The sequence below is a fragment of the Anastrepha ludens genome, chromosome 6, assembly GCF_028408465.1.
Source record: "Anastrepha ludens isolate Willacy chromosome 6, idAnaLude1.1, whole genome shotgun sequence".
Classification (NCBI taxonomy): Eukaryota; Metazoa; Arthropoda; class Insecta; order Diptera; family Tephritidae; genus Anastrepha; species Anastrepha ludens.
The window spans coordinates 51288433-51310916 of NC_071502.1; the positions used below are offsets into that span (position 1 = coordinate 51288433).

The 22484-nt window shown below is 36.8% G+C and overlaps 4 protein-coding genes across 4 annotated transcripts; 3 read left to right on the forward strand and 1 right to left on the reverse strand.

The window, feature by feature from the left end:
* Positions 1-247: 247 nt before the first annotated feature.
* On the forward strand, positions 248-2497 carry LOC128867564 (BTB/POZ domain-containing adapter for CUL3-mediated RhoA degradation protein 3). Its single transcript, XM_054108925.1, has 2 exons — positions 248-845; positions 979-2497. Exons 1-2 carry the CDS (start codon positions 680-682, stop codon positions 1698-1700), a joined length of 888 nt encoding a protein of 295 aa, XP_053964900.1. The 5' UTR covers positions 248-679; the 3' UTR covers positions 1701-2497.
* Positions 2498-8626: 6129 nt separating this feature from the next.
* On the forward strand, positions 8627-9309 carry LOC128865968 (intraflagellar transport protein 20 homolog). The gene is made up of 2 exons (XM_054106415.1): positions 8627-9049; positions 9114-9309. Exons 1-2 carry the CDS (start codon positions 8771-8773, stop codon positions 9228-9230), a joined length of 396 nt encoding a protein of 131 aa, XP_053962390.1. The 5' UTR covers positions 8627-8770; the 3' UTR covers positions 9231-9309.
* LOC128865967 (INO80 complex subunit B) lies at positions 9245-10549 on the reverse strand. The gene is made up of 2 exons (XM_054106414.1): positions 10359-10549; positions 9245-10309 (listed from the first exon to the last, which is right to left on the reverse strand). The coding sequence occupies exons 1-2, from the start codon at positions 10372-10374 to the stop codon at positions 9315-9317; spliced, it is 1011 nt and encodes a 336-aa protein (XP_053962389.1). The 5' UTR covers positions 10375-10549; the 3' UTR covers positions 9245-9314.
* A 776-nt stretch (positions 10550-11325) lies between these two features.
* Positions 11326-12470, forward strand: LOC128867657 (60S ribosomal protein L18a). The gene is made up of 2 exons (XM_054109078.1): positions 11326-11434; positions 11856-12470. Exons 1-2 carry the CDS (start codon positions 11417-11419, stop codon positions 12369-12371), a joined length of 534 nt encoding a protein of 177 aa, XP_053965053.1. The 5' UTR covers positions 11326-11416; the 3' UTR covers positions 12372-12470.
* The last annotated feature ends 10014 nt before the right edge of the window (positions 12471-22484 follow it).

Sequence of the window (22484 nt, forward strand, 5' to 3'; positions counted from 1 at the left end):
TTTTCTTTTTATTACATTTCTTTAAACACAGGACTGTTACATACATAGATATGTTAGAAATTTTCGTGGAGAAAATTCTTAGATTTTAAAAAATAATAATTAATGGCTTTGCCTACCAAAAAAGAAAAAAACAACACAATAAACCAACCAACCTACCAAAACTTAGTTTTAAGAAACCCTTGGTAATGAAACCGAATGGCAACGCAGGCAACGGGACCAATGCGAATTCATTAAGCGAACACATGTGGCAACTACGTACAGGAAGATTTATCAACTTGGTGAATTTTTGGTGTTTTTTTGTACTCCTCGCGGATAAATATTTTAGTTTTCAGCTAAGCAGAAGCATATATTTGAGAGGTGTACGTGTTCCATATCACAAAAGCCTCTATAAGAAGTACCTGCGTGTTAACCAGTGGATGAGTGTAGATTGAAAGCGCTTAAAGAAGTACATGCTAAGCCTTATTCGTTCTTAGATTTCAGTGAGAAGTGTCGCCAGCTCATTTCTCCGGTTTAAACAGTCGCCAAAATTGATTCAGTCGCAATATTAACGTCGAGCACCTGCAACGCCAAAGATAGCGTTTGCAAAAGCTCTAGTGGCGTTAGTTTAGTGCCAAGTGGCAGTGGGGCAGTTGGAAAAGTTCATTTAGTTCCTGGGCCAGGACTAGTAGCAACAAGTAAAATGTCGGGCGATCAGAAAACTATTTTAAAGGGACACTCATCACAGTATGTAAAGCTGAACGTGGGTGGACGATTGTATTACACCACAATCGGAACGTTGACGAAACACGATACGATGCTAAGTGCCATGTTCAGCGGCCGTATGGAAGTGCTTACTGATTCCGAGGGTAAGTGCGAAAAAGGAACAAATGACTCGGTTGAAAGCAAATTTATCTCCCTCTCAATCGAAACTAAATGCTTTGCTTGAGCTTATTCCAACAGTTGTAATTTTAACTACGATTTTAATATCTTCAACTATAGGCTGGATTCTAATCGATCGCTGTGGCAATCATTTTGGTACAATACTGAACTATTTGCGCGACGGATCTGTTCCACTACCAGAATCCCATAAGGAAACATCAGAATTGCTAGCCGAAGCTAAATATTATTGCATTACTGAATTGGCCATGTCATGTGAGCGAGCACTGCTGGCACACCAGGAACCAAAACCTATCTGCCGCATACCCCTAATCACATCGCAAAAAGAGGAGCAACTCCTGATAAGTTCATCGTCAAAACCTGCTGTCATATTGGTAGTGCAGCGTCAAAACAATAAATATTCTTATACAAGCACATCAGACGATAATTTGCTAAAAAATATCGAACTTTTCGACAAATTGTCTTTACGTTTTAATGAACGCATACTATTCATTAAAGATGTCATTGGACCTAGTGAAATTTGTTGCTGGTCATTTTATGGTCATGGCAAAAAAGTAGCTGAGGTGTGTTGCACCTCCATTGTTTACGCCCCAGATCGCAAGCACACTAAAGTAGAATTTCCAGAAGCGCGCATATATGAAGAGACACTACAAGTACTTTTGTATGAAAATCGTAATGCACCCGATCAAGAATTGCTACAAGCAACATCATCAGTACGCGGTGCGGTGGCTGCGCCCGGTATGCAACAGTACACCAGTGACGAAGAAGAAGAACGCACAAGCTTAGCGCGCTTACGTTCAAACAAACGCAATAATCCCACATGATTCATGAAGCAATATGTGGGATGACAACGCGCCGCGCTTCCCTAACTTTGGAGAGATGTAAGCGGTAGTAGTGTGTAAATCGCCAAAGAAAGATAATGTTGTGAGGATCGAAAACATCCCAGCGCTATTAAATGGTTAAAGGCAATGTTAATGAAGATTAGGAAAGTGTGATCACAATAAGATCGCAAGTCAAAAACACAAAAAAAAAAACTGATGCTAAATATGATTTGCATTGCACATATTCTTAAAATATCCAAATTATGTGCTTGTCATGTTTGGCTTGTTATATACAAACATTTTTTTATAAGACAATATTCCGTCACTTATCTCACCACATAAAAACACATTTAGAAATGATGATGTGCTTCTTAACTGTCGTGCACGCTATAGTATTAAATGCATACATAAACATTCTTTAATCAGTTTGTAATTTATAATGATTTTTTTTTTTAATTTCTTATTTATGCAGTTGTTTGATTCCAGTGCAAAATTGTTAAGTTGCTTGGATCAAATGTGAAATAAAACACTTTGTAGATTGTAAAGCATTGCTATTTACGTGCAAATAAATAAATATAGAAGCAACAATGTAACAAAAACAAAAATTATTAATATTTTAATACATCGTTAAATGCAAAAGCGTTAAAGACTATAATGCAATAGATCAAGTGCGAACGAAACTGAAATTATTCTTCGTTGAAGTCTAACCACCATACATACTTAATGTATGGGTTGGTTGAGTCGTGCATGTTTTATTCAATAGCAAAAATTAAATTAACGAAAAAACAATTTGTAATCTGCTACATGTATTAATTATAAATAAAATAAATATACACTATTCAAAAAAAAAAATCTAAATTTTTAAAAATAGTACATCTTGTGGCAAATGTTTCGTATTAATAAATATTCGACTACATGATACTCTAATTTATCATTGCCCATGTCTTTCAAACGTTTGGAAATGGTTTTTTGGGTCACTCCCAACTGCTCTGCCATCATTTCTTGCGTTTGACCATCATCTTCATCCAACAATGCTTGCAATTCGGCGTCCTCAAACTTTTCCGGTGGCCGGTCACGGTCCTCGTTCTCTACGCTAAAATCACCACTTCGGAATTTTTCAAACCACCTGAAGCACTGTGCTCTACTTAGAGCATGTCCACCATAAGCTTCTATAAGCATTTGATGAGCCTGAGAAGCGTTTTTCTTCAGTTGATAACAGAAAATCAACGATGTCCGCAAATCGTAGTTTGAAGACACGAAATTCGATATTTTTAAGAGCGACAAAAATGCATTGCTTTATGAAACGTAACAAACAATGAACTGAATATTGTTGACAGATGACAGACGAAAAAAAATAAGACATTTGGGAAGGTTTAAAAATACTCCCAGCGACATCAATGGACTAATAGCTGAAAGTCTCATTTCATAGGTATCTACCTGGTATATTCGACTACAAACTACTCTAATTTATCAATGAATTTCTAGAAATATTATTTGGGATTGTGATCACATCTGTTTCGATGAATTTAATCGATTCATTATGATTTTCTTTAATCGTCAAATGCAGTTTCAAGGCGCAAAAATGATTTTGAGTTATGGAAATCTATACTTTGACCTTTACGCGCTCTATAGTATCCATTGACTTTTGTTTGTATGCTCCAGCTGGCTACTTCACAAGTTCCAAACGTTGACGTATGACATCATTTGCAAGAATAAATACATATATAATTGGCACTTACACCCTTTGGGCTGTTTGACTGGTCATTGGGCCTGCTCTTTAGCATCGCCTACCGAGGGGCAGCCGCTATTAGAAAAAACTTCCCATCAATTGGTGTTTCATGCACGGGGTTTCATGTAGTCACGCACCAACCCTTTCGGCTTCGGCGGTCGCAAATCTTCCGATAGTGTGATTAATTTCCTACCATCTAGGGTGTCACCTTAGTTGAATTTATCGTGAATGGTGCTACGCAACAATTTCAACTTTTTTGTATGACCTTCTGTTGGTCAAGAAGAAAAAGTCGATTAGCAGATTAGTTTTTTGTTTCTTGTTCTTTTCAATGTCAAAGTGATCTGTTCTTTTGTAGGATTGAAATTGTGGCATTCGAACTACTAAATTGCGAAATCAAAATGTAATACATATGTTCGTGCAACTTTTGTTTTTGTGCTACAGCTATCACCTTGTTCAAATTCGCCTTGATTTTTGGTGTATTCTCATGTATGTGAGAGTAAAGTAAAAAAACATGTATTTGAATTATATTTTGTCATTCGTTTTTGTAAATAATATTAAATAGGCGTAAAAAATTATTTTTGGGGTTTTTAGCGATGGCTGAAAATAAAAAAACAATAGGAGGAAGAAAAGGAACATTGCCAAAAATTTAATTTTTTTGCGAAAGTGTTGTATGACCATTTAATGGAAAAATTTAAAATAAGAATGAATTCTTCTGAAAAGGAGTCTGTTATTATCACTTTAGACGGTTTTATTCCTGAAAAAATAAAGACTTTAGTAGGACACAGTGGTGATAAATGAAATTTAACCTAGCGTTCGCTTGGCTGTGACATTTTTTTAAATTAGATTCTAGTTATTAGAATACGTTGGCCAATTCTAGAACGGGTTTAGCTTGAAAACACTCGTGTTTGGGAGGTTTCCGATGCGCAAATTAAAAAAAAAAATTAATACTCTCAATACAATTTTTTTAAAGTGTCACTTCAATTCAAGATCAAGCGTAATTTTGTAATTTATTTTTCCGACCCGTCTCAAAATTGCGGCCAAGCCCGCTCCGAGTTCATCGTATTCATCTTGGAGAAATTTGTTTGAGACGGCATCTTTTTCGTTATTATCGTTTTCATTTCGCTTCCCAGTGGCGGTTAATGTCGATGCTATTGTATTTTCAATACGAACTTGTGCATTTAGATCCATTTGTTGCTGCAAAACAAAAATATATATTTTTTTCCTTTCCAGACACCATACGCACCACTGTTACAGAATGGATTGATATCGCAACTGCATTTGAATTTTACATGAGATGCAAGTCGCTATTAAAAAAAAAGTAGCTCTGATTACTATGATATAATGGGATATTAGCCAGTGCCAATTATAACTTCATCTACTATATATATTAATACGGAGAGCAAATTTTTGTCGTACCTTTTTTAGTATTTATAGTCAGAGAAAGAAGTTGAAACATATACCAATGGATAGCATATGTGGAGAAGGTTTGCACAATGTATTAAAATAGATATATAAGTGAATAGGTTCAGGTAAAATTAATAATTATAATTCGAAGGTATTGAGGTAAGCCGGTGCGTATGAGTACTGCCCAGAGGTGAGTGCAACTTGCTGAGATGTTACGTATACCACAAGGCAGATTTACATGAGTATGTTTTGGCATAAATTAATAGTTGTTAATGATATCCCAGATTTCATTTTAGAATTATAATGCAAATTCTGCGCGTATTAAGAGACTTACCCGCGCACCAAGAGATTTCAATGAGATATCGAGTTCTATTCCGCTTGACTTTTTGGTGTGAGGAAAGGAGGTTTTGAATTTTTAGATTCACTTTTCGCTTAATACAGGTAAAATGGGATATTTTTCACATTATTTTACTACATCTATTCACATATATCATGTACAAAGTTTCAACATAAGCTATCCATTTATATATGTTTCAACTTTTTTCTATGACTGAAAATACTAAAAAAAGGAATGACTAAATTTTGTTCTCCGTATTTATATAACTTCGAATAACGTCGAAATTTCGACGTACGGGCGATCCTAGTTTATATAAACATAGGCGTTAAAGGATTAGCTTCAAGTGGTGGTATATTTTATGCTTGCAAATTAAATGAATAACTGCAGAATAATCAACTGAATATTCCACATGATCGTGATTATTGATTACAGTTGCTGACGCATTTCCATTATAAACGCATATGCAACAAGAAATTTAAAAAGACTGGAAGTAGATTTTACAATAATTATCGTTTATCTCGATTTAGACGAATTATTGAAAATGTCTTCGTATAGCCTCTGCCAAGGCGAATTGAGTACTATCTTTGAACGTCTGGTAGACTCAGATATTTGAGCCGAACTTTCGAAATTGCTCGAAACAAGTACAAACTATAGTTTCGTATGCGTATATACATATGTTCATAATCTTATCCTTTACCTTGTATATTGATTCAGAACAAATGGAGTCTTTAGACCTGGCGAATAGCATCTTGATTCGCCTGATGTAGGGCCCTTCTCTAAAGTTGAAGCGCATGAACAAATCCATTATTATAAGTAAATGGGTTATGAAAGAAGAACAGAATTTTTCGTTGCTATAGTGGTTTCGTGCAACTATTCATACCAATACTTACAACTTTCATGTTTTCGATGAATGCACATTGTGTCAGTCCACTGGACAAAAAGGACAAATTTTTAGCAAAACGCCACGGCTTCACAGTACATCCAGCACTACCACTTTTCTGTATTTTTCGGATGTTCTTTTGGTATGTTTGCTTCATTGAGCGAAATCTCAACTTTACTTCTTCAGCGGAACAACCAAGCTACTTCGATTAATGTACGTTTCTTCTTTTTGTTGTTCATGTAATCGGCATCACATTTTTTCCACAATAGTGGATAAGCCTGGTGGAGTTCGAATAATATGATATATTTTTTGTCGGTCCATTTCTACTGATATTAATTTTTAAATATTCATACCAATTCGTTTTCATGAACAATAAGTATGTGTATGTACATACATATGTGAGAATACTTACGCCCAACGCGTCTAATTTTTTTTTTCTTTTCCAACATCCATTACAATATTTCACTTGAGTCAAACATAAAATAAAATTTTTTTTTTAAAAATAGACAAAAAATTTAATTTCAATGCTTGAGAGTGAAACTTGAAGCATATGAGAGCTAAGAATACTAGAGAGTATGTAAGAAAACTCTCACACATTGTTAGTATACTCCAACGAAGACGAATTGATACAAAGTGATAGCAGTAGAACAGCTTGCATGTTTTTGTTTTTGTTGTGATTTAGTGGTTTGAATTTCAAATGATCTGTTGTTTTATGTGTTTCTTTTCATTCTGATTGAAAGTTTGATACTCAAACAACCAACTTAATAAACAAAATGCATGTAAATTTTGTATGTATATGTTCTACTGCTATCACCTTGTATGATTCCAATCATGAGGTATGTGAGGTGAGAATGACACTGAATTTCTATTTTCATAGAAATTATTGTCATTTTTATAATACACATATGCATTAATCGCCTATAAATCCACCAAATTAATCTACCCGTTCACATATGGCAGATTACCTGCAAAATCTTCAATCAGCTGTCAATACTGCTTTGAAAGGTTTTTCTTCATAGAAATTATTTTGGTGGAATATATCGGTGTTTTTGGTTTCTTTAATTATTATTAATGATATGAAGAAAATACAAGTAGAAGGAATAGTTAATTTAATTGCGCAATTGGCTGCTAATAATAAACAGTTGAAGGAAATCCGTATGCGACGTTTACTGGGGTTGCAAAAAATTATGCCAGTAATACGCATTCGAAATTCGATATTACATTTTATAGTAAGTAATAAGAGGACAAAACGATTATGGGCACACGCTTTTTTCTGTAAAATTAATCCCTAATTAATAATATTTAACAAAAATTTTATTAGAATTATGTTTACAGACCTGTTTGCTTTGTCGGCATCCATTTCATTTAGTTTTTATTTTGATGTTTCTCCTTACATTCGTAATAATAATTATCGATAACTCAGAAAACACAGGGTTGTATGTCAATAAGTATCGTTATTATCTAGGATTATTTTATAATCTCAGATTTTATGATTTTTTTTTTGTGGATTTTGAGTTAAGCGCGAAGAAGTAGATCATCTACTTATATGTGAACGTATTATTACTCACTTTACGGGAATCAAACAAAGTCCAAGAAATATGTCAAAGTAAACATAACTGTGTACAAACAATTTGACGACGGCAGGCGTCGGTAATATTATATAAAAAAAATGTATAATTAATAGGAATAAATGAAAACCAGCAACAGTAAAAGAATGACTATAGAACAAGAATATGTATACATATGCTCATTCAATATCTTAAGAAACACCAGGTGTTTGCTGATGATAAATGTGGAAAAAGTTTTCAGGTAAAATATATTATTTAATCTTTTTCTTAAGATTCTTCAATGACATTGAACAGCGATATTTTAAATGACTTGTTAATTTTTATTAAATGTATGTATAACAATTTTTACTGAGGTTGGAGACTCATTTAATTTTAAACCCGTAAAGGTTTTACATTGCTTAAATCCATGAAAGAACATTGAATTACGTTTATTTAACATATTTCATTAAAGAACTCAAAGAAAATTGAAAATTTAAGGTACGAATGACGTCACGGTTAGCAGCTATTTTCGGAGACAAGTGGTGGTCACAAAGTGCCACAATTAAATTTTTTCTCTTTGCTGACTAGTATATGTTAACAATAATTTATTTATCAATAATAATTCATTTTAATATTTCTTATGATACTCGCTTTTGTATTTTATTGTAGTGTAGTTAGAACACAATTGCTATTGTAATTTAAATAAAAGTTAGTTTTTATTATATGAAGCTTTAATTTTTTGTTTGATTTTGCTTGAAAGAGTTGGTTATGTATGTAATGGTTTTCACTTCTCTTTTATTTAATAAAATACATTTTAATAAATTAGTTATATATGTATATATTTTATTTAAAATTATATTTTATGTATGAAATAATTTTTAACTGAACATTTTCCCATATTTTTAAATTACATTATTAAAAATAAATAAAAGGTAAATACTATAATTGTACAACTTAATTAAAAACTTCACTTCAAGAGGTGAATGTTGCCATTTCTAGTTGGTAACTGATTTACTAGATTTTACCGCAAGTTCGTAAATGTTCTGTTGCTATGGTAATTAAAGAGAGTAAACAAATGAAAATTAATCGCAAATGAAAAAATATATAAAAAATTAAATAACTCTCCTGCTTCGCAATATGAACAATAACCATTTTTAACAAGAAAAAAAAAAAAAAATGACGGACGAATTACAGAAAGCTGGACTCTACATTGACGATATCTATCGCCTGCGAGTGCAAGATCCAGCCATTGCCAATGAAACTAACGAATTGCGCGAGGAGTGTTTGGAATATGCTAACAAATTGCAAGATTTCAAGAAATATGCTGAAGATTTTCACAAACTCATAAGCGATTTCGCTAAAGATGTGGAAAAAGAGAAATTGAGAGCTATAGGCACACAAAATCTTCTCAAAACAATTGCCAAGGAACGACAGGCCGAGCAGCTGGTCTACCAGGTGAGCAAAATATAATATTTGTGTAGTGCAACGTCTATATGTACTAATATTACTTCTATTTTAGAGTAAAATTCATGAGAAAAACATTGAATTGGAACGACTGCGTAACGAATATCAGTATCTACAACGCATCGAGTCTGAGCAGCAAGAAATTATCAATAATTTTTTATTGAATCAGTGAACGTCATAAATATGTTATTTTTAATTCAAAACTTATTTATTAAATATAAAATAAAATCTTACAATTTGAAGTATTCCTAATCCCCTAACACATTATTTGTCTTATGTTTTGAACGTTCTTGCGATAACAAACGAAACTACATAGCGGCAGATTTGTTTTGGAGCAATTATACACCTTCGGTTTGCCACATCCCACTATTCCGCACAGCTGCACCTTGGGTGGTGAGCGTGCCACTTGTGCTGCCAGTGGAAAATCATGTTCGGCAGGCAACAATATGTATGCACCGTCTAATGTGTTGCGGTATGTAACCATTGGTTGTGTCACTTTAGTTGATTTGTTACGTGTTGCATTGCGCTGTTTACTCTCTTGTTTTTTCAGCAACCTTTCCATGGTTTTCTTCTTATCTTTTTCACGTTTTTCATCTGCCAGTTGTTTCCGTTTCTGTGACTTAAGCTGTGCCTTCTGTATATCCTCTGCTGTTTGTGGTTTTTCTTTCTCTCGATAACCATTCGGCAAGGACATTAGCAGTTCACCGCCTGGTGAGGGCTCTTTGTCCGTATTACGTTCATACATGGCTCGTTGACGTGCCGTCATCAACTTGGGATCTTTCATTTTTTTCAGTTCGTCGTCCATTTCCTCCAATTTGCCGGACTCAATTGCTGTCAACCAGCGCTCTTCTTCGCTGGATGTACTGCTATCGCGTCGTTTCTTCGATTTCTTATTATTCGTAGCATTTGCGCTAGTGTTTGCACTTGTTGATGCTGTTGGTGAACTATTACAACTGGGAACGGTTGTGGCTGGTTGTTTGGATGTAGATTTCTTACCGCTGCTTGAGACGTTTCTACTGCTACTTGTTTTAGGTGGAGAAAGGACAGGAGAGGTAGGTGTAGGAGTGTTCGAAACTTCTTGTTCATGGTCAACAACATCGACTACATCAATCATTTCAGTGTCATATACAATTTCTTCCTTTAGTATGACAGGCGTTGTAGATGGAGAAGACGCCACAGCTGAAGTGTTTGGCGTTTGCGGAGGCTGGATGGCAAGTTTAGGTTTTTTGGCTCGCCTATGCTCTCTGTGGTCTGTAAAAATTTAATGTATTGTAGGAAAAATACAATATTAAAGTACTACCTTCACGTTTCCCCATTTTAAGATAAACAACTCTTTCCTAAAAAATGTACAATTTTTTTTAAGATCACAATGAGCATGCTCGACAGTTGTTTTTTGGAAAAATAAACAGTTTAACAAGGCGAATTTACACAAGGTGATTTCGGTCCATTGACAGCAACATTTTCGTGTATATTTTTATGTAATTTGTTACTTTGAATGTCAATATTACCATGAAATTATTTATAAACAAGCAAGGCAACAATAAAGAAGCAGGGCACTTTGACACTCAAAATAGCAAAAAAAAATAAACAAAACAAAAAAAAACAGCTTATATACCGTGGTCACCTTGTATGGATGCGCCATGCAAACAGCTGTTTGCAGCGCAATCTGCAACGCAGAATGATAATACTCAATTCGCCTTGATCTGTAACCGAGTCGGATTTATTACAAGTGATGAATAACGTACAAAAGATTTGAAGATTTGTCCTGTTTACATTCGTTTGCTTACCTAGCCATATGTGTGCAATTCATAATTTATTGTTGGTTATTCAAATAATATCTAAAGTGAAATATAACAAAAAACATGAAATGTGCGTGTTGGGCTTGAAGTTAAAAGTTAAGCGGGGACGCCTTGCTTTTTGGAGAATCTGATGGGGAACTGGAACAATGTATGCTGATTTTGACGTGATGGAATTCAAAACGCAGAAACAAAACGAACGTACGCTTTTACTTATATACGGATATCATCACAATTTCGTAATGACTGTAACATAATAAATACAATGGCGCAAAATCTGTTTATTGCTCATAATTACGAAAGGAAACATGTAATGATTATAATTATTATTTTACATGCCTTGATAGCAATGGAAAAATGATCAAAAGAAAGTTATATTTTAAAATGAAATAATATATAATTAAAAGAAATATTTTTATTTTGAAGATTGCATTTCTAAATGCAACCCTGGGATTACGCTCTCATGCAACCGTGTGTAGCTATGTGCAACGGTTGCAACCCTACAACTTAAGGCGTGAAGTTGGCTGCGATTTTCTTTTCCTTTTCTCTGAACGCTGCTAAAATGAAAGCCAAGGGACAGGTAAATTTTCCCGAAATTTGTTTAATTTTCGTTGAATAATTAACATTTTGCTTAAAACAAGACACCATAAAACGAAGTTTAAAGTGCTGTGCAAAAGTGCTAACTTGTTAGCGAAATAATAGTTTTTAAAAATGCAATTTTTCTGTTTTGACTTCCAACGTGCTCATACGAGCGGTGAGAAGTGTCAGTTCCAATTCGACACGATACTTTGTAAAATGAATAGTGCAGGTTTTGCAGTAAATTTACTAAGTTGTAAGCGTTAGCAATGTTCAATATTTGTGACTTTAACTCGTTGACAAGAAATCTTACTAAATGAATTTTTATTAGCATTTTAAATTTGGCTGTCAAAAATTCTGATCTAACCTCATTTTTTGTTTATTTCCATAACCAATGTTTGATATTTCTTATTTGTTCATTTCAGTTGAAAGAATACGAAGTGATTGGCCGCAAGTTGCCAACCGAGAAGGAGCCACAAACTCCTCTATACAAAATGCGTATCTTTGCCCCGGATAACATCGTGGCCAAGTCGCGTTTCTGGTATTTCTTGCGCCAACTGAAGAAGTTCAAGAAAACTACTGGTGAAATTGTGTCGCTTAAACAAGTATATGAAACTTCCCCAACCAAAATCAAGAATTTTGGCATTTGGTTGCGTTACGACTCGCGTTCCGGTACACACAACATGTACCGCGAGTACCGTGATTTGACCGTTGGCGGTGCAGTGACACAGTGCTATCGTGATATGGGTGCCCGTCATCGTGCTCGTGCCCATTCAATTCAAATCATAAAGGTTGACTCAATCCGAGCCAGCAAGACTCGTCGTGTGCACGTCAAGCAATTCCACGACTCGAAGATCAAGTTCCCATTGGTGCAAAGAGTACACCACAAGGGCAACAGGAAATTGTTCTCATACAGAAAGCCAAGAACCTACTTCCTGTAAACTATGGGTGACTTATTTTTTAGCTTTTTGATTTAAAATAAAAAGAGAGTCATTAATATCTTGACTGGTGTAAAATAAAGTGAACTTGTTTGTACTGAATATTGTAAGATAGTGTTATTTAAGTAATGCAACGAGGAATACGGTGAACATTCTACGCGTATTTGCATGTTTGCATATTTATAAGAATAGTTGTTGGCTAATTGTAAACATATTATGTATGTAGCGGCATATAATGCATTTGGTTTAAGGGATGGAAGAAGTAGATTTGTCGCGAGCATTTGAAATATTCCTTATAATTGAAATGATACCTGATCTTTAAGGGGTTATACGAAGTTATGAAGCAAATAAAAGACAGGTTGTCAAGGATTTATCCTGAAGAAACTTCAGAATATTTTAATTTGAAAATTTTTGGCGGTTATAAAAGCATCCTTCAAGAACGTAACAAAATTTTTTATTTATGAAAATGTTGATTATAGAGCCCGCTGCAGGCGATTTCTGGAACCTCCTTTTAAAAAAGACGATTTACGGTGTACATCGTAACTCAGGATTGGATTATCTGAAATCAAAAAACCAAACAAATTTTGTTAATATATTAGATTATCTAGTAATTAATCGTTCGGCTAATCAAAATAGTGAATTTTCACAAAATGGCAGCTTTTAAAAGAAATGATTTCGATTTTTACGTTAAAATTTGGCCGTAAATTGATTATAAAATGGAAAATAAGTATCAGATTTACAAAAGGAACGATTAATTACTAGAAAATGTATCTTTAAAGTTTGAGTTCAAACGGTTGACCGACCAAACAAGCCGTTTTCGAGATATCGTGTACACCGACTTGAAAAATGCAGTTTTGAAAAAAACACGTTTAAAGTTTCAATACCTACAGTATCGGACAAAACATTTACAGCTGCAATGATGCCTTCAATTTATTTTTTGTCATAATGTCATTCTTCACTCAATTGCAATTCAATTTCACGCTATGGATACTAGAGCATCTGAGTAATATTTTCCAAAAAATCTTTTCAAGATCCTTTCCTTTTTGTAGCTGTATTTAAAAAAAAAATTAAATTATCTGGCAACTATGAGCAACAAAACAATTGCAACCTTGTGAGCTTAGCTATATAACGGTAAAAATGCTTGAGCTTGGTTTTGTTTTCTAACTGTTCTGAGTTTAGTTTAATCGTGTCAATTTGTGAACATCAGTTTTGTGCAGAATTTGTGGCGATAACACAATTTTTTTGTAAAGTTGAGTTAAATGAAGTAATGGCTCGAAATAAGTTCGGTGAAGTATTACGCGCGCGTGTTGGAGATGAATATAACAAAGGAATGACCCAGAAAGATATATCCATAAAATATAATATTCATAAGTCATCAATTTTTCGAATTATTGCGAACTTTATAAAAAACAAAACTATTGCGGTGGTGCATCGAGGAGGCCGACCAAGAAAAACGGATGAAAGAACTGACAAACTGATAGCGAGAGAGGTAAAAAAATATCCATTTAGAAGTGCCCCCCAATTGGTAAAGGAGCTTGGGTTACCAATCAGCTCAAAAACTGCCAGTCGTCGCCTGGCTGAAGCTGATTTACGGACGTACCGACCAGCAAAGAAGCCGCTTATTAGTAAGCGTAACCAACAAAAACGATTGCAGTTCGCAAGGGATCGCATAGATTGGCCATTAAGCAAGTGGAAAGCTGTTCTTTTCAGCGACGAATCCAAATTTAATTTGGTCGGAAGTGATGGCGTATCCTACGTTCGACGTCCACGTAACAAGCGTCTTCAAAAATCATACTGTGTAAAGACTCTTAAGTATAGTGCTTACATTATGGTCTGGGGATGCTTTTCTGCTGCTGGTTTGGGACCACTCCATCGTATTATGGGCATAATGGACCAGTACGTTTACAGGGACATTATGGAATCGGTAATGCTGCCACATGCTGAGTGGGAAATGCCTTTGAAGTGGGTCTTCCAACAGGATAATGACCCGAAGCATACGGCGAAGGTCCTGAAATCATGGTTCCAGAGGAATAAAGTGGACGTAATGGAGTGGCCCCAACAATCCCCAGATCTTAACCCCATAGAAAACCTATGGGAAATAGTAAAAAAGAGAATTGATCGGACTAATGTGGCAAATACTGACCAATTTTTCCAAAGAATCCTGGAGGCATGGAGAAATATACCAAAAACGATAGTTGACAATTTCCGCGACGATGCAGAGCTGTTATTCAGAGCAGTGATTTTGCCACGAAATACTAAGTTTAATAAAAATAGTTTACTGGTTTCCTTTAGTTGCAATTGTTTTGTCTTATTAGATACAGGTGTTGGACACATTTGATTTTTAAATTTAAGATATGAACTGTTGAATTTGAATAAATTTGTTTTATTTACGTAAATCAACATCTTTTATTACAAATAAAGTGAAATTAACAGGTTCCAAACAAATAACGGCTGAGCAATCGAAAGTTTTCATTGCCCACATTTTAGTTGCAAATGTTTCGTCCGATACTGTACCTTAAAACGTGCCGAGGCATCTCTACATATTTAGGTATAACTCCGAAAGTATTGCTTAGATCTACTTCAAATTTCGTGCGTATACTTTTGAATATATGTACATTACAAAAATGCAATAAAAAAAATCGATTTTTTTTAAAGTCATAACTGCGTATAACCCCTTAAGTGAATACCACTAAAAAACCGCACACTTGGGGTTTTCTTTTCTTGGATCTGAAATTTCATTTATAAAGAAGCTGAGTCAAAACTGCGGGCATTTAGGCAATTGAAAATAACCCTCCTTTAATTTTAAGCTTTTGGGAACCTATAAACTGGTTTCGCCAAGGAAAAGCCGAAGTGCTTATCTGGAAGATTGAAGAAGAAAATAATAACGTAAATTTTTCGAGACTAAATGAAGTTAAAAGCTAAACATTTTGATGTACTAGCTAAAGGGCAATCGGTTGACTGGTGTGGGATGGCTACTTCAAATGCACCGAATAACGTCGTTACCATCTAAAACATTGTGGAACTGGGAGATAATGGAGCCCGTTAAACTCACTGGTAGGCAAATTATATTGCTCCCTACATTTTTCAGCTTTTATTATACCGTAGATACAAAGTACTGACATTGGCAAAACTACTTGTTGAATATTGTAACTCTTACCTAACCAGACATCGCTTCCGACATTCTGTTCTCAGCATATGTCTCTCTTAAATCTAACATCGATTTTCCTTCGGTCCAAACCCCTCCAAATCGTTCGTTTTTTGCTACCGTTGCAGGATATACAGTAACAGCGACTACCGATGGGCTAATTGATCCTATTGGGTTTGAAAAGCTGATACAACAAAACCAAGCTTTTGTTCGAGAGTGAGCTAATGTTGAAGCTGAAGTTTATGTTTGTTGCGGTTGCCAAAGACGACTCACTCCCATGGCAGCCGGTTCTACGTTACCGGAATGACTCGAGTTTTTCCCGACCACGGAGCTAACCAGAGCAATACCACTTCCTCCAGCTTCTTTCATTCAAGCCGTTCATTGGTATTCAAGCTTGCCAAATGATATTAGGGCACAATTTGTGACAGAGCAAATAGGTGGTTCGACACTAAGAGGACAGCTGGTATGATTAATAAGATACTTTGGCGACCGATGCTATTTCATTTTCGCGAATTAGTGCTCGTATATTAACTTTAATGTTGTAGTTGTTGTTGTAGCAGTAACTTTGCCCTGTCAGTGTAGTGTAAATCACCGGTCGTCTTCGTCTAGCTCATCTGACCGTAGGCCCAGGAAAATTGCTTTTTCGACAGTTTGGGTCCAGAGGGAGAGGGGTGTTAGATGAGTAGGTTTGATAGGACATGTGAAAAGGTGGTTAGTGTCGTGCTGGATGCCTTCACATGCCCCAGTAAACTAGCCCTGTCTAGTGTACCGTACCCCATTAACTTGAATAAAGCTGATTGGGTTGGCTCCGCGGAATTCACTGAGGACAACTTAGCCACTCTTCCCCTTCCCACTGATATGGGTGTAAGCGAACACGCTTTCCCTAAAGTGATCGCTGCAACTGCGGTTCGCTTCATTACTGCTGGAAGACTTCAAGACATACGTCCTAATTTCCCAGCGGAGCAGGCGTTTTAGCAAACGAGCGTGACCAACTACGCCAGACCGATCCTGGGGATATATTATATATACATATATATATATAATTGGCGCTTACACCCTTTTTGGGTGTTTTATCGAGATCCTCCTCCTATTTGTGGTGTGCGTCTTGATGTTGTTTCACAAATGGGGGGACTTACAGCTTTACGGAGCTTTTTCGTGGCAGAAATACATTCGGAGGTTGATATTGGCTGTCGAGGGGCGACCGCTTTTTTTCATTGTGATGTTTCACAGAGATTCGAACCAACGTTCTCTGAATTCCGAATGGTAGTCACGCACCAACCCATTCGGTTGCGGCGGTCGCTCGAATGAAGGGTCTTAATTTGGATATTCGGCAACTGGTAATCCAACATAAGCGAACTAAAAAGGTAGAGTGACCTGTAATTTCATCTCTGGTGTGACTAGGCTTTGGATCCTCGCAAGGTTCTTGTCGAACCCGACCAAGCAAAATGACAGAGTGGCAAACACTTTTGCAGTGCACCGCTTGCTTTCTCCAGCGATGAAGTACAGGTAGAAAACTAAAGCCACTGGCCCCAACGATATCAACATACTGATGTTGAAAAATTTGGGCCCGAAGGGAGTCTCTATTACGAGACCCGCATACAGACGCAATTGTAGTGCAAAAATGCTAGCCGTAGCATTTGGTCAAAAGACAAGGAAATGTTGCTTGCGACATTAAAGCAATTGGTTGGCCGGATGCGAATTATGCAACGCAAACTTGGTAGTCGTCTGGTACTAGTGATTGGAGTAAACTCCAAATCTGTCAGAATACTACCATCAGGACAACCACGGGATGCCTCCTGATGTCTCCTATGCAACGTTTCCACAACGAGGCTACTATGCTTGCGGTAAGATGCCCAGTAAGCAATTCTGGCTGAATTACAATTCTTACTGTGTTAAACTCCATCTCTTTCTTCTTCTTATTGATTGGCGCGATAATCGCTTTCCCAACTTTGCCCGAGTTTAACAAAGCGCAACAGGCGTTTCTTTCTAGGGCTAACCGGCGCTAGTTGGACCCGCCAAGAGAAGCCAAGTCCTTATCCACCTGCTCTTTCCATTCAGACGACATGGCCCAGCCAACGTAGCCGCTGGATATTTATTCGCTGCGATAATCGCTTTCCCCGACTTTTACCGAGTTTCACAAAGCGCGCCAGGCGTTTCTTTCTAGGGCTAACCGACGCCAGTTGGACCCACCAAGAGAAGCCAAGTCCTTATCCACCTGCTCTTTCCATTCGGGCGACATGGCCGAGCTAACGAAGCCGCTGGATATTTATTCGCTGCGCTGTGTCTATGTCGTCGTAAATTTCATACAGCTCATCCCACCATCGCCTACGATACTCACCGTCACCAATGTGCAAATGGCCAAAAATCTTCCGCATAATTTTTCTCTCAAACACTCCAAGGGACGCCCTCTCGGATATTGCTAGAATTGGCCATGATATATTCATATATTCATGCCCCCTTGCCTTTGCACCCAACCCATTGAAACGGCATGTTGTCTGCGCCTACTGTTAGATGAGATAGACGATGACGACCGTTCGTTACACCGTACTGGCAGGGCTTGATGAACTGTTACAGCAACAACAAAAAGAACATGGATTGAAACTGATTGACTAAATTTGCAAAATTCTTTCCCAGCTTCCCCATACACACGTCTTTGCAAGCTAATCAGTTACATTTTTTCTTGGGTTCAACGGGGAACTTTCATCCAGATCGAAGCGAAATTCCTGCTACTACATTTATACTTACAGTTTGCCTAATAATTGAAGAAATCTATTTGGATATTTTCCGTAACAATTTGAAGCGAAGTGTGCAAAAATTTTAACTCACTGATCCAGAAAATCCAAATGAATTGTTATTCCAATTATACCAACGCTGGGAGAGGTATAGTTACGTATTCAAACTTTAGACGCGTTTTTCTCAAAACTATATTTTTCGAATTGGCGTACACGATAACTCGAAAAGTTATTGACCGATCTCCCTGAAATATTGCACATATCTTTTTCGAAAAACTAATTATTTTCGAAGCAAAAATAGTAGGAAAATTCCCCCCAAAATTCATTGTTTTTTAAGCATTTTATTCCCGGATTTTTTTTTCCATTTTAATAAAAAAAAATTTCACTGACGCCGATGCTACAATGCCCGCAGATTGAGAAGCCCCGCTGGGACCTTCCTGGAAGAATTGAGTGTACATCCGCCATTTTAAATGATTAAAAAAAAAAAAAAAAAATTATATTATTTTAATGTATAAATAAACTGTGTGCCAATTTTGAAAAAAATGTATTGACTTCTTCATTTTAAACAATTTTAATGAAAATCAGGGAAAATATAGGCGTTTACAGTTATCTGTACCCTTAAATTAATATTAATATTTAACAACTTTAATAACAAATTCTTTTAAAGGCAAAACATAAGAATTCTACTCGGGAGGCGATCTTTTGTAAATTTATGGAAAATTGTAAGTTACTGCGTGTGAGTTCGTAAATGGCGAAAGTGGATGCTCTGTGGAGGAATATTATATTAAAAGCTGTGATCCTCCGCGAAAGGATGTGTACGGCTGGCAAAAAGTAAAAACAGTTTGAAGAAAACTTCCTTTTGATTTTTTTATCTCGTACTACGCCATCTTTAGCTTTATTCAACGAGAGAAAATATATTTTTCTAAAAGAATTAGGATGCGTACAATAACTTTTGTAAACGAGCTACATTCCCATGACTATATAACTACCACATTTTTTCCGACAGCCTTTTGAAAGCCATTAGTTGTGCATGTATAGATTTTTCCTTTAAATGGGAAGGAACAACGTCTAATAACATTTAAAAGCACGCGGCAGGTAGGTAGGTGAAATGGTGGCACTCCTAAAGTAGATCTGATTGAGGGGATTTAGGTTGGCGTACTGCCTCAGGCTGTCAAAGAAAGGAGTACCCAGTGACCTTAATCATCTGGCTGCCCCACTTGGACATTTATAGAGAAAACGCTCAACAGTCTCGTCCACTGAAAGGTCACCACAGCCTCTGTAATGGGAGTTAAATGGTTAACCTAGCTTTTCTGCGTGTGAGCCTGTCGGGAATGGCGTGAAGTCCCCAGGACTTTCAGCGTCCTCCATCTATTGAACTGGGGCCACAGGGTTTTCCAAATAGCACATGAAGAAATTAAGCTCCATCTTTTCTGCTTGCTTTGCACAATTGAATCATAAATGCGATTTCTATAAGTTCCTCGCCCATGCGTCAGTAAGCGGGGCCAAACATATTCGTAAACCTTTCTAGTCATGCTTAAAATAAAGGATGATCAATTTAGAGGTATCGGATTTTAAATTGAAATAAAACAACGAAAATTCAAATTGATTGGGCAATCTTTATTATTTCTGTATAGAACCATTCAAGATATATAACTCCTTTTAAATGTTGGCTTCAACTGCGGTGTAATTCGGCCATCTGTAAGCGCCAATTTTGAATTTTATTTCGCCAATAACTTTAGTAATTTTGGCTTAATGACTCAATCGAAACTGCTTCATGAAAAAAACATTTAGACTTTACATACCCCACAAATAAAAGTCCAAAGGTGTGGTAACACACAATCTTGGTGGCCAATCCATTGGTCCGAGACGAGAGTTAAATTGCTCACGGAAACGACGACGCACTAAATCCATTATTTCACGGGCTGTATGGCAAGTAGCGCCGTCTTGTTGGAACCAAATTTTGTGGAGATCCCAGGTATCAGATTTCCGGTATCAAAAAGTTTTTCATGGCGCGATAGCGGTCGCCATTAACTGTTACATTGGCGCCAGTTTCGTCTTTGAAGAAATATGGGCCGATGCTCATAGGCCGCACCAAACGGTTATTTTCAATGGATGTAATGGCTGTTCTTGAATGGCTTTGGGCCACTCTTCAGTTCAAATACGGCAATTTTGCTCATTGACGTAGCCATTAGGCCAAAAATTGGGCCTTATCGCTGAATAAAATTCGGGTCCTGAGCGCGCGATGAACACTTTTCACAGATCGTCGATTTTCGTAATACATTTGTACGATTTTTAAATGTTTTTGAGGCGTAAATCTTTTTTAATAATGAAATTTCAATCAATATTGAAAAAAATATGTATTTAGTTTGACAGTAGTCACGCGTGATCTGTCAAATAAAAAACCTCCCATCTGATCAAATTTCATAATCACAATCTGATGAATGGTTCGGGCGTACATAAACTATACAGAAACAAACAAAATTTAACATTTCTATATAAGATGATGACTTAGGTTAGGTTACGACCAACTCACTTAGACCTTACAGCTCCATTGTGATACCACTGTGCTTCACGGGAACCCCATTTACTTTCCTTCGTGGAACCATTTTGTGGCTCTTATGAAGCGTAGAATTGATCTCATCCCCACGCCATCTCTGTAAGAGAGTTGAAAAAGCATTTTCCTAGACAACCTGCTCTTATTTTAGCTAGGGCTAGACAATTGCTAAGGAAGTGCTCAACTGTTTCTTTCTCTCCCTCATCTCTAAAACTTCTGCAATATTCATGGGAGAAAACTCCTAGTCTCGAGAAATGGCTGCCAAATAGCCAATGGCCGGTTATACGAGCCACGACCTTCGAGATATCATTTCTTCAGAGGCTAAGCAATTCCTTCGACCTTTTCTTGTTTATTTGCGGCCATAGTAGCCTAGCTGTTACACATGTATCTCCATCTCTCCATGACCTATTGGCCTCTTGGGTAATGTTGTTTTTGATTATTAGTTTACTCGTGGCCAAAAGTATTCCAATGGTATCACTGAGTATTTGAAGAGTAGTACTTTTTATGGCTAGCTCATCGGCTTTACAATTTCCCTTAATATCTCTGTGTCCCGGAACCCACATAAGGCTGACCTTGAATACGGCGTTAATATCATTTAGGACTGCCCGGCATTCCTGTACAACCTTCGATCTTAGTATAGCCGCATTCATTGATTAAATGGTCGCCTGACTATCCGAGAATATACTTACAGTTGGTTTTGTTGCGACATGCTTATTTAGATATGTAGTCACTTCTTTTGTAGTTAGGACCACTGCCTGATAGACGCTGCAGTAGTCTGGTAGTCGAACGGATAGTTCCAGTCCTAATTCTTTCGAAAATACTTCATAGCCAACCTTAAGCGTCTAGCTTGTAACCATCTGTATAAAAATGTAATTCCCCCCTTCTCCATGGCCTAGGTGTCTGTCACTCCCTTCTTGACGGTATACTCGTCTTGAAGAGCCTGTCGAAGGTGAATCTAGGTATAGAATAGTCTATTTCTTGTTTGTGACTATTCAGGGAGTGCAAAATAGAAGCGTGGCAAAACCACCGGTCTTTCCATAGCGCCATACTTTTTAGTCTGAGCGCCGAGGCGGCGGCCACGTGTTTCCCTACCAGATTTAGTAAACTAATTAGCAGTTCCAGCGCTCTGTTTGGGGTAGTCTTTAAAGCGCCAGAGATGCATAAAAAAGCTGTTCTTTGGACCTTAATCATGCGTAACTCGCCTTTTGAGAAGATGACCACCATAAAAATATTCCATATATTTAGTATGGCCTAACTTCAGAAGTATAGAGCCAATGTGTAAACCGAGGTGCTAGTCCCCATTTAATACCCACCGCTTTTTTGCAAGTATATAATGCAACGTTGGCCTTCTTTATTCTTTCCTCAATATTAGGGTTCCACGTGAGTTTCCTGTCTAATATGAGTCCTAAGTACTTGACATTATCTTTCTAAGGAATCTCCACACCCTTAAAAATTAGCGGGGAGATTATACGGAGCTTATGTTTCTTTGTAAAGAGAACTATTTAAGTTTTTGCGGGACTTATTCCTATTCCCCTGCTCTCAGTCCAGCTTCTAAATGTGGCCATCTTAGAGCGCAGAATATCCATAAGGGTGTTAGGATATTTGCCTTTAACGGCCATTGTTAGGTCATCTGCAAACCAGGGTCAGCAATAGGGAGTTTACCGCCAAAATCCCAAGAAGAGGGG